We start from the raw sequence: 12326 nt of genomic DNA, 5'->3' as shown, positions 1-12326 counted from the left end.
AGAGTAGCCTTAGATTAGATATTTGAAAAACTTCTTTACTCTGAAAGTGGATAGATGCTCGAACAGGTTTCCCATAGAAATTTCCCCTGGTGTGGAAATTGCCCCATCCAAGACCAAGGCTGCATGGGGCTTTGAGCTACCTGATCTAGTGGAAGGTATCCCTGCCATGGCAGGAGGGTTGAAACTACATCATTCTTAAAGTCCTTTTCAAGACATTCCATTCTGGGATTCTACGATTCTGTGATTGTGTGGGCCAGGGAAGAATAACATGGATTACGCAAAAGAATTTATCACCTGGGTCAGAAGTATCAGTAAGTATCTCTTTAATTTAAGACATGTTCAAAATATATTTTAAAATATTTTTTTCTCAGTTATGTATGTCACTGGGAGCTTCTCTTTTGAAAGTCAAGCCATCTATTTGGTACCTTACATGTCTTTAGTCTGTCAGCTTCAAGCACCGTCTCCCAAAAGGTCTTGGCCCAGGTTGTTAAAGGGATTGCCTTAGAGCTGGATTATTAGAATATTTTATGTAATTTCCCCCCCCCTCAAATCATCTCATGCAGCAGCTTGCATTGTCAGAAAACAGAGCAAGCAAAATTTTGCTCTTTGTATCTTCCATTGAGCTGTCTAAATGCAGGTATTTTTGAGTTACAAATACTATTGTGCAATACTGTGTATTTTTCTTTAAATTAAATTAAAAGATATTATGAGGCTCCTGGAATTATTTGTATAAGCTGCTGCTCCCATATTTGGGACTCTGCTGTCTGGCAGTAGCATCCCTTCACGATATTTCCTGTAGGTACGTGCCAATACCTAGATCTCAATGTTGTTGGTACTTGTGAAAATTAAATTTTGTACCTGAGACACTGAGTCTCTCTGTCTTCATGTTACTGGACTGTGCCTCAGAAATACACTACTAATATGAGTATTGCATTGCAAAACACACAGTTACAAACTTCATTTAGCTTAAAAAGCTAGCAGTGGAGAGGCCTCCACCATCTCCAAAAGCAGAGTGGGAGGACAAAACAATTTCCAAGCAATGAGGGTCCATCCACAAGGAGCCTGAGGTGTCAGCACCCCTCCATCACTCCTCTGACCTACTTTTCCCCATCCTTGGGAGGGCCAGCCATCAGTCCTGGACTTGGGAGGACAGCTCTCACCCTGGTATTGCAGGCTGCAAAAATAAATTTCAATTCCAATATCAGCATGTGGGTCCTTGCAGCTGCCAAACCAGTAAGAGAGTGTGTGTGTGTGTGGGTGGGTGAGCAGTTAAAGGTGTTGCTTCAGATCCAACAAAGTCCTCTGTGCTTTCTGCCAGCAATAACAGGATGGATTGCTGTAAATTACTTTTCAGGTTTAGTTTATATTGTTTATGGTGTAACCAGCCAAAAGGACATATGCTGTGAATCTCTGAACTGTAGAAGAGCACAGGGAAACATACAGAGAGAAAACTGCGAGAGGACTAATGAATTCTTATTTTTGCCACTGAGTATTTGCTCCTGGGAGGAAACGAAAAGCCAAGAAGAGCATGCACAGGATGTGGTATGGTTAGCCCAGTCCAACCACAAGCAACTTGGTTTTCTAAATTTCCTTTTGAAACTGTTTTGTTGAAAGTGCCTGTTCGCATATGACTCATTCATTAATTAGGCGTGAAGCTGTGGGGCCCATTTTACTCTTGTCTCTCTAAGTATTGGATGAGACGCTGGGAACTGGGTATTTTTTTTTTTGGACCCTACCCTTATGTGACTAAAATTCTTATGTTTGTGGAATCAGCCTTAGGGCTATGGAGTATCATAGAAAAATTCCTTCTTTATAGTTCATGTGTCTGAGAAACTGTTCTAGCTGCAGTTTGGGCAGCACGGCTGTCTACACACCATATGGCGCAGGAGGCAGGAATGTAACCAATATATTTCAGTCCACATTGTGCAAGAGCCCCCTGCCCCTCTTGCACTCGGAGCCAGCTTTGGTTTCTGTGCTCTGCTTCCTGGGGTCTTGCACAAGGCAGAGAGCAGGGCTGACTGAGCTGGTTTCACAGGCCCTTCAGCAGACATTGGCTCTCCTGCACGGGAATATTTGGGGCAGACAGGAGGCAAATGTGTAATCTGAGGAGAAGAGGCATGCTGTTCCTGCCCCAGCTGGCAAAGTGCCAGCGTTTCAGGTCTGGGAATGTGCTGGGATTTGTACTCACCCTGGGAAAGAAAGGGAAAAAAGCAAAAGAGAGAAAGAAAAGTGTGCTGGGATTTGTACTCACCCTGGGAAAGAAAGGGAAAAAAGCAAAAGAGAGAAAGAAAAGTGTGTGTTGTCTCAGATCTCACTCAACAAATAAATATTTTTCCTTTTAACTATTTGAATAAATGTTGGTTGCCAAGGACAGAAACCATATGGAGGAAGGAACAGTTAAGGGAATAGGCATAGCTTAGTTCTGTGTTTTCCAAAGCCATCGGAACTCGGATGCTTAGGCCATGATGCAGTGTCAGTCATACGTGATGTTAATATGTCAGGAAGTAAGACTACATGAATGCCTTCACAGAGAGAACTTCTCTACTGCTCTCGATGCAGCTACAATGGTTGCACCAAGAAAGGTGTTTTGGGGACAAACGGGCTTCTGTGCCCTTTCAGCCAGGTCCCTACTTGTTTTAAAGAGTAGTCAGAAATGTAGGCCCTTAAGTCTTGTGACTCCATCTCTACATCAATAAATACTTTAACAACTGCAGGGGAAATAACAGCTCCACCAGGAGGTATGAAGACAGCCCCATCCCTGCTGTTAAAATACTCTCACTGAAGGCACAGTTTGAGGTCATGAGCAGCCACAGAAGCTGCACCTGATTGCCTACCTCCTGGGTAAGTGCTGTAACTGCTGGATCATGAGATGTAGAAGAGCAGTGATCACAGGAGGGGACAACAGAACCTTTCTCCTCCTCATGTTTCTCCTCGTTGCTATCAGAATACATTAGGAATTCTGTTTGAACTGTTTGTTATATATGGAAGAATCTGTGGAGTAAAGTGTACCTACAGTCTTTTAAATGTGTTTATATTGTTTGCTTAAGTCATCTTACAGATAGGAGAGGTGTATAGTTAAGTTTTGATTTTGGGTAGTTTCATCTGGGCAAGGAGCTGCTGGGTGCTGAGAAACACCCTGTAACAAAGCTGGATTGCCTGGGAAGATTTCCTGGAGAAACATTTAGTGTCTCCTGAGAGAAGCAGCAGCTGGGTAGTGTTTTGAAGGTCTGCCTTATGAATATGGGCATCTACAGCAAAGTGAGTTGAATCTTGGAAAGCCATTTCTTTTGTAGATTTAGCTGTTGTTCCACTAGCAGGAATCCTAGCAGCTGCTATTTTTTTTTTGCTATATTCAGCAAAAAGCTGTAAGAGACAGCAGTTATTCCCTATCATGCTGTAGCTGTAGATTTAGTATCTTTCAAAGCAGTGAGTGCAAAATCCACCCAGCCCCAAAACAGTTTTTTGTTTTCCTAAGGTGTCTTCAAACTATTTTGTATAAGGGTTCAGCTGAAAAGAGGTATCAAGTGCACAGGACATGTGGGCATTTATCACTTGTTATTATGCTAATAGGATTGACATCTAATTTAATGTAATTCTTTGAAATTTTTTCCAGAGCTAAAAAGTTGGCAGGGACTAGATGAAAAGGAAATTATTTTCAAAACCTTATTTCCAAAAGCAACAGTATCTTTTTCCCCATGCTCCCTTTCTGTCTTCAGTTCTCAATGTCATCACTACATCTGTCATTCAGAGAAAGGTTCATATTCAGCTACTTGATATAAGCACAATTTGGATTCAGTTTCGAAAACTACTAAAACTCCTAACATTTCACTCTTACTATGAAAGGTGATTTTCATTAGGTGCCCTGTCTTTAAAAAGATTACCATCTTTTTAAAGATGGTAAGAGAAAAGGCTGAAACAGAAGCATTGGGAGTTATTCCACTTAACTGTTATTCTTTACTATCAGTGCTGAATTGCTAATGGAATATAAAACATTAGGCTTACCACTGCCTGCAATCAGGAAAGCCTTACTGGAAAGTAAGATGACACTTAGGCCACAAGAGTGGCTAAGAACAAAGTGAAAAATGTAAAGACAACACACATGTAATTCATGTTCATACTACTTAAGTAAAAACATTTTTTCAGTTGTAATTTGCTTGAAAACTTTGTTACAGTGTGTCAATAACTGTTTTTATCAATGTGTATTGGTAGAACAGCATGACAGCTTTTTAAATGCAGATGAATTTTAAATGCTTAAGAATGTGCTTAAAATCTGTTAGTAGCAAAACTGATTCATTTAAGTGAAAGCTCTCTGTTTCATGGGTTGATATCTAACTTTTATCCTTTTGGCATGGATTTAATATTGGTACAGAATTACATTTAAGCCTTTTTATCATGTGTATGATGCACCTAAATAGGGGATATTATCAGTTATATTTTGTGGCTTCTCCAGACCTTTGCAGTGGTAATCTGTTTCCTGCCACCCCCCTTTTGACACTATGAAAGAAATAACCTCTAGCCTAACTTAAAAGGAAGAAAGTCAAGACTGGAAACAGTGGCAGTGAAGATGCTGCAGATGTGTGCCTGGGTCTGGGTTAGTTTCTAGCACCAAATCAGGAGTTTGTCTTTGAGCATCCTGGGTTTCTGAAGCCCAGGCTGAGGGGCGCAGAGTTCTGGCTCCTCTGTCCAGCTGACTGACTTGTCAGGCTGCAACCTGCCAAAAGACACAAACCCCACAAAGATGAAAAAGCCAAACTGGTACAGATATATTATCAACACTCAGACAAAATACAAGGGTTTGTTTGTTTGTTTTTACCAAGTTTTATTTTTCTTCTGAAAGGTTCGTCATCGGTGGTGTGAACTTGTCATTAAACACAAATATGAGCCTGGGTATGGAGACATTGAGAGATTCCTTAGAGAGGATCAGGTAAGTTACATTTAATTAGCATTTTGAAAACAATCAACTTTTTAACACCCTTATGCTGAAATTAAAAAAAAAATTAGTATATTTTCTTGCTGCAGTTTATCAAAAACTTGGCTGTGTATTCATCTTTTTCTTCTGTGGGCATCTAAACATTTAGTTTAGGGAAGCCAGTTAGGGTAGGGGTATTCAACACCACCTAAACCTAAAGACTGCTTATCCTCTGTCAAGTGGGGAAATAGGACAGAATTCCTCCTCTCCTTGCATTTTATGCAAGCCAGAGGTATGAGTGATGCTAGGAAGATACTTCTCAGCAGTTTCCTTTTGCAGGATGAGGAAGGTAAGTGTGGCTGTGAATTTCAGTGCAAGTATGGGGTAGGTGCAATGCAGTCAGTGGTGTGGGAACTTTAGTTTTGAAGGTGACAGCCAGTAGTAGTATAGCACATCCAGGGAATGCTAGCCCCTCCATGGGTAGGAACATGGTAAGAGAGGATTGTGAAGGCATTAAAAGGCTGGACATACATGATTCCCTTACTATGGCCTTATATTTAGGCCACTGTGAACTTAGAATTCTGATTGCACCTCTGTCTTGTTCTTTTTCTATTTTCCCTTTTATTTATCTTTATTCACTATGAGCCCTATAAAATCGAGATATTCACTGCCTAGGATGAATTTTAAATATTTCAATATATGTTACAAAATAGAAAATGGTGAAGATACATCAAAAACTAGGCAAGATATTAATGTCTTTACCTTTTATGATGACAATGAACAGAGCTATTTACAGCCAATGAGGATTTTCTGCTTTCAGGCAACAAAGCACAACTGAATTATTGCAGTTTGTCATGCGTTCTTCTAGCTCGGAAGTATACCTCCTATTTATATCTAAGCCAATGAACGGGCCCCAGAGCTCTTGGCAAGCTCTGTATTAAAACAAACAAACAAAAAAAGACATAAAATAACATTATTTCATAAGGAGTTACGTGGACTGTACATATTTATATTCTATGAAAGGATGGAGATAACCACCAGCAGAACCTGGGCATTTGGGGTTCAGGAAACCCTTGAGTGGATAAAACCATAGAATTGCATTCTATTTGGAATAGCTATTATGTCAAATAAAGACATTTTCTGCAGTGTAGGGAAATAATTTTTTGCAACTTTTTAATGTAATCTTCATTTCATTTACTTCAGCAGTGCATACAGTTAATGGCACAACAAGCTTCTGGTGTGATTAGTACTTGGAGCAGTTGCATGTCTGTACTGATCATGTAATGTGGCATTTTTAAAAGTCTGGGGGAAAAGGCAAATGGACTGTTTAAATCCTTTGAAGTTCTACAAAACACTAGTGTGTTTACTGCATATAAATATTTAGACCTAGGGGAGAGTTATTAATGCTGGGTAGAAAAGGTACTTCCTATAGTAAGAAAATGTCACCATTTAAAAAATTCTCAATGAGAGCCCAGCTCCAAGGCCATTTGTGTGGCTGCCAGACCTTGGTGCAACTGCAAACCTTGGAAATCTGAGGTTTTGCTTCTCTTGGTGTCACAGTATGCTTAGAGAATTGGCAAGGAGTCTGTCAGGTTCCTGCCACTCTGGGACTTTATCCTTTTACTTCTGTCGTTTTTAAATTTTAAATGTCTCTTCTGGCTGAAGGGGTTTTTAAGGCTTACCAGCCAATGCTAGAAATTGCAGGGAATAGCATTAAAAATTATATTTTCTCAATGCTGTCCAAATTTTTCTGCTCCTGCAAGTCCAAAGAGTAACTGTAAAAGTCAGCATGCTAAGCTGCTAATATTTTGTCACATATGTAAACCTATTTTGGTAAGTGCAGTTTAACATGTACTGAATTCCTGTAATTAGCTGAAAAAAATGTATCATCAGAAAAAAAAAAAGACAATCTCCTGTAAGTTTCCTGTTAAGTTAGCCAGAGCTTTTTTGGCAGTGGTCAGAGGGGCCCAGATCTCCTCACAGGAGCCCCATTACCTTTTTTTATAGCTGCTATGTCCAGAATAAATGGTTAGGAAAAGCCTGCCTTCATACCCAACCAGAATTTATGCATGTTAAACTGTATCTCTGATATAAAGGGAGTCAAACACGGTTGTGACCATATTCAGTTAATGTCCAGTTACAGAATTGCCAAATGCGAATTTTATAGCAGAGTACTTCAGTTTTTGTTCATGGATGTGTGAGTAAACATGACAATTGGAAAGAAAATGTGTATCCTGTTGAAGGAAGGAGAAGCTTTTTTCTTAAGGGGCATTTGGAAAAAAATCAGATAGTTGGTAAAAGGAAACAGTATTCAACTTGAACAGTGGCAAGGAAAGTGGAGTGAGGAATGATATTCTTGTCATGCCATAACACAAAATTCTTACATTAATAATCTGTTTCTGCAGAGTCAACACAGCATATAGACAAGCGTCCTTAGGCTAAAGAGACACAGAGAAAATTAGTTCTTCTGGGGGAGAGAATAGACATTAGAGAGTAAATGGTATTTTCTGTGTTTTGGATTGTCTGTTTTGTTTCATTTTTAGTTTAAATGAATACTAGAGGGTCAGTGACAAAAACCCAGCTAACTAGTTATTACTGGTGGTAGGACGCTTGTGTGTTATGTTCCTCTTTCAGGCTATGGGTGTGTATCTCTATGGTGAATTAATGGTGAATGAAGATGCAAAACAGCAAGAACTTGCACGGAAATGCTTTGCTGCAGCACAAGAACATATGGATGCATCCTCAGCCAAAGTGGTGGCAGAGATGTTATTCTGAAAAGGTGATTTTTCATTTTAATCCTAACACCCTGATTTTGCTTCATATAGAAAGAATATGCAGAGCTCAGTGAACATGGTAAACTATGGCATACCATACAACTTGTGGCTGCTTAGGCTGAGAAATAACTCTTGTTATATATCTTGTTGGCTTGTTTTTTTTTTTTTCTTTTTCTTAAGCCCAGCAGCGGGAGCAGTGAGTTACATACATGTAGGCATAGCTGGAGAACGTGGAGAATGGCTTTGTTGTAATGGACTGTACAAGAGGCAACTGTAAGTCCAAATGGCCAAAGAAGGCCAGGCTCTGCCTACAGTTGTTTCCCATCCTGTATTCCTAACTCTGCTTACAAAAATTTCAATTGTGCTAGGACCATTTCTGTTTAATAGAGCTACATGTTGACTTGACAGGCAGCATAGTCTTTGAAAAAAGCCTGATCCCACAGTGGAAATATGAAACTGTGGACTTGGAAGCAAATATCATGTGAGAACAAGCTGATAATTCATTTTTTTTGTGTTAAGGGTATGGAGGTTTTGAAGATTGATTATGAGGTAAGAAAAGTAGCCTTAACACGACGAAGCTAGCTTGTTTATGAAATTAAAGGAGAGGAATCAGCAGAAAAAGCAGAATTGCAAAAATATTTATGGAATGATGATTGCCATAGGCTATAAATTTGCAAAGATACTTTCCAATTCTCTGTCTGAGCAGTTGGAGGTAGCCTTACAGTGTCTGCACATGCATGTTTAATGTATAACCCATTAAGATTTGTATGAAAGTTTCTTAGAGTACAGCATTTTTGGTTAATCATATAACTCATCCGACAGATTGATTGCTGTGGTTGTTCACAAACTTTACAGCTCATTTGTGGTATCAAAATTCAGGCTTCTAATTTAGCAAAAAAACATTGTCACCTAATTGATACCAAGCAAAAATCTTAATTTTCTTCTGTTCTAGCAGTACTAGAACTGTGAGTTCCACTTGATTTTGTAGTGGTTTTTTGCTATGTTTATATGAAATACAGCCAATGACAGATACTATGAAAGCAAGTGTGATTATGAAAAGCCATGTTGTTCTTCTGTATAGACAAGAACTGTGTCTGCCAAGAAAACGTTTTGGGAAAGGTGGATCAGACTGTAGAGTGGCAGGATATCAGTGGTGGGGTAGGAGAGATACCTTTTAAAAGAGAGCTTGAAAGACTCTTTCGTGTACTCCCAATTATCAAGGACTCATAGGAATTTGAGTTACGTTCAACAGTTCTTAATCTTAATCTGGTAGGTGTCTTCAAGTGTCTGAAGGCCAGAAACAATAAAATCAAAATTTCTACAAGTTTCTGATGGTAAGTATCTACCACAGGAAAATTACATGGTATGCAGGTGTTAGCAAGTCTAGAATTACCCCTTTGACTTTACAGACAGATTGGAAGTGCATGGTTAGCTATAACAGAAAACCTAAAGATACTGAGTACAATATTCTGTGTAACTGCACAGCTTTCTTTTAATGTTATGGCTGTTTGGGTTCCTGGCATGATGATTTGTGACTTAAGATTAAAATCACATTGCCAGGGATTACCACGCAGCCATGACCACAGCTGCTAGCATGAAACTCACCATTAACAGTCTGATGGGTGCACAGCGTGGAATCCTCTCCATCTATCAAAAAAACAAACAAAAACCACACATACACACACACAAAAAAATAAAAAAAAAAAAAAAAATAAGAGAGGGAGAGAGAAACAAGCCCCCAAACCCACCAAAAACAGAGGAAAGCAGCAGAGCATCATGGAAGAACCTCCTCCGAAAACTATCTCTGCTGAGACCAAGATCTCTCTGGTGAGGTGCAGAGCTTAGCTGATTGGTGAACAGTGATTGTTTTCCTCTTTGTTCACAGTGGCTAAGTTCTGCACCTGAAGAGAAGGGAGAGGAGACTCTCTGCAGGGCAGGGAGCGTTTGCTGGCTGAGATCCTTTGCTGCTGAACGGGCAGATTTGTGATGAATGCATGTGACCGAGGCTCAGTGTATGGAGAATAAGAGGCAGAGGCAACCTGGGAAGGACTAAAGACTTTTAGTTTTAGTTGAGAATAAACAATGCTCCTTAAGTTCTCAGTCTGATTGCAAATGTAAGGCATTGCCTACAGTAATTTGGTTACCATGCTTTCCTAAAGGTCAGAGGAAATAACGTTTGTGACTTTTAACCTGAAATTGTCAATAAAGATTTTGTTTTCTCTTTAATGGATACTGTCATGATCCTCTCTGAGCTAAGTTGTAGCTTAGCACTGTGTGTCGTTTGCAGGAAATGGTGGCAGCTCCAGTCGGAAACAACTTACAGCTGCTGCTGTTGTTCCAGGCTGTTGATGGACCCGTCCTCCGGTGCCTACTGAGCTGATATCAGTTCTGATTTTACACACTGGCTCAGTTCAGCAGGAACAGGAGTCGAGCCCTAGAGCAAAAAACAAGATGTACCTTTTCTAAGAGCCTTTGAGAAATGTTGTTGCTGTTTTCTCTCAAAAATGAATCAGTACACCTTATGTCCTGATGTTAGACACTAAATGGCCTAAGGTGGAAAAGCTACCTCAGTACTGTTTGAGAGGACTGTTGGCTAAAGATGAGAAGGTATGTGGATATGTAGCACATCACACAGTATTGCTCTGGTAACTTGCCTCCAACATTATTTTCAGAGAAACCTGGTAATAACCAAGAGAGTTAGTGCTTCCACTGTGGATCCTGTCTTCTCCAGACCTTGTTGTGGTAGCTTTAGGAAACTAAAGAGATCATTGTTAACTCTGTAGCTACAGTTAGACTCTACTGGTAACCTAAAATATAACTCAATTTGGAAAGCTGGGGCAATCAAGAATGCAGAGATATTCCTTCGTTGTGACAGAGTAATAACTTTAAACGCTGTTTCCGTTGCAGGAAAGATCACAGACAACTCTTTTAATAGATCTTCTGCTAAACCCCGATGGTACTAGGATTTCATTGACCCAGGACATCAAAGGAAGGATTATGTGACTGCTAAAACAATCAGCTGACAGAAATATTTACCTTTCTGTATTTCTAGAGGTCCACTGTAACTGAGAACACAAGAAAACTACACACACACGTGTTACTCTGGCTCTAGGTAATTCTTTGATACAAGAATTTTGGGATTTATCCTTGTGCTTTGGTAGTACAATCATTCTGGTTTGCAGATGCCAAAGATTCTTGATTTGAACAATTGTATTAATTTGGCCATTCTGAAAATGGATGGAACTGTATTGTTTACTTAAAATTTTGTTTGTAACTTCTCTGTCATATTTATAAAACCTCAGTGTGAAATCAGCAGGGGCTGGGGTGGGGCTCGTAAGATTAGATAGAAGCAGAAATAGACTGTGGAAAGTTACCTGCCATCATCCTGGTGATGCGATGGGACTGAAGAAAAAACAAAGATCATCATGCTCTCTCTGTCACGTTTAGGTTAAATCTTACTAGAAGTGTCAGACCTCCTATTTTCTGAAAGTGTCTTTCATACCCTTGTGATATTTATTTTGCAATGATGTCTCAAGTGTATCCTTTCCTGATCAATGAATCTCTACATTTTTAGAAGACATCTTAATTGTTCCTTTCAGAGAGTAAGAATTTAAACCACAAAAATCTGTGAACCTATTTCTCTTGTACTCTATTGTTTTATATCAAATCCTCTTTGATAATAATAAAATTATCAAAAAAATTTTTTTCCAAGTATAAATAGTCTTTCCATTGCACTGTGGTTCAACATTATTTTAAAAACATGGGAAGAAGAATTACTTCATTCCTTCTTTTGCAACAGGAGGAAAGAACCTGGAACTCATTACTTAAGGGATGTTAATGAGAAAAAATAAATGGGGTACTTTTTAAAAGTTCTTAGAATCTAAAGTAAAAGCCTGCCTCAACATTGTCTTCAGTACAAAGAGTACAGTTCCTTTTCACGTCACCACATTTTCTAACCTCCCCCTTTGCAGGCATAGTGTCAAAACCTGAATTAAGGGACACTCAGCAAGTTCTTTCAAATGCAGCAAGAGTTAGGAAATTGTCCAAGAAGGCACTGAGACACCACAATGACTTCTAATGTAGTGACTCTCACAGACGTAGTTATTACAGGATCCCATTCATAACAGAGTTACACTTCATTTCACAGGTTTTTCTGCGAAGGCCAGCAAAAGAAACCAGCTTGCTTTTTGCCTTTTTCATTGTGTAAGGAAAAAATGCAGAGCTGGATAAGACTCTTGCACAAAATATGCGGAAATTAAGAACATTGTAGGCCTCTTCATAGCCAGTACTGTTAAAGCTACAGGGCAAATAAGATGCTACACATTTTTAAAATAGCACCAAATATTTCTTCTTTCAAAACAACCTACTTGCCTTTTTTTTTTTTTTAATATTGAACACAGCAGTAGTTTTGTTTGCTACAGCTCTTACAGTCGGCTTCAGCAGCATTAACTTGAACATTTCCCTGCACTACAACATCATGACCCATCATGCGTGGTAGAAACTGAGAAAAGCAACAGAAGATAAAACGCAAACACCAAAAAACCAAAAAGATGACAAAGAGGTGGCAGTCCTGGCCCTTCATCAGTGCTTATGGGGCCTTTTGTTGCTAATCCAAGCATTGTGATATAGAGTGAGGCTCCAGA

General features: G+C 39.3%; 1 protein-coding gene across 7 annotated transcripts in view; it reads left to right on the top strand.

Annotated features, from left to right (window-relative positions):
• AOPEP (aminopeptidase O (putative)) overlaps nucleotides 1–11399 on the top strand; it is a 184998-nt gene extending 173599 nt beyond the window's left edge. For 4 of the 7 annotated variants that reach the window (XM_054652037.2, XM_077171363.1, XM_077171365.1 and 1 more), the window contains 3 exons: nucleotides 4838–4924; nucleotides 7544–7688; nucleotides 10591–11399. In XM_054652037.2, the coding sequence (XP_054508012.2) occupies nucleotides 4838–4924; nucleotides 7544–7684 (228 nt within the window). In that variant the 3' untranslated portion in view covers nucleotides 7685–7688; nucleotides 10591–11399. Of the gene's footprint in view, nucleotides 1–4837; nucleotides 4925–7543; nucleotides 7689–7863; nucleotides 7957–8956; nucleotides 9018–10590 lie in introns of all 7 variants that reach the window. The other 3 variants (XR_013179818.1, XR_013179820.1, XR_013179819.1) reach the window with 3 other exon arrangements.
• Nucleotides 11400–12326: the final 927 nt, after the last annotated feature.

Source organism: Agelaius phoeniceus, chromosome Z, assembly GCF_051311805.1.
Source record: "Agelaius phoeniceus isolate bAgePho1 chromosome Z, bAgePho1.hap1, whole genome shotgun sequence".
Taxonomy (NCBI): Eukaryota; Metazoa; Chordata; class Aves; order Passeriformes; family Icteridae; genus Agelaius; species Agelaius phoeniceus.
This window is presented reverse-complemented; position numbering and strand designations above follow the sequence as displayed.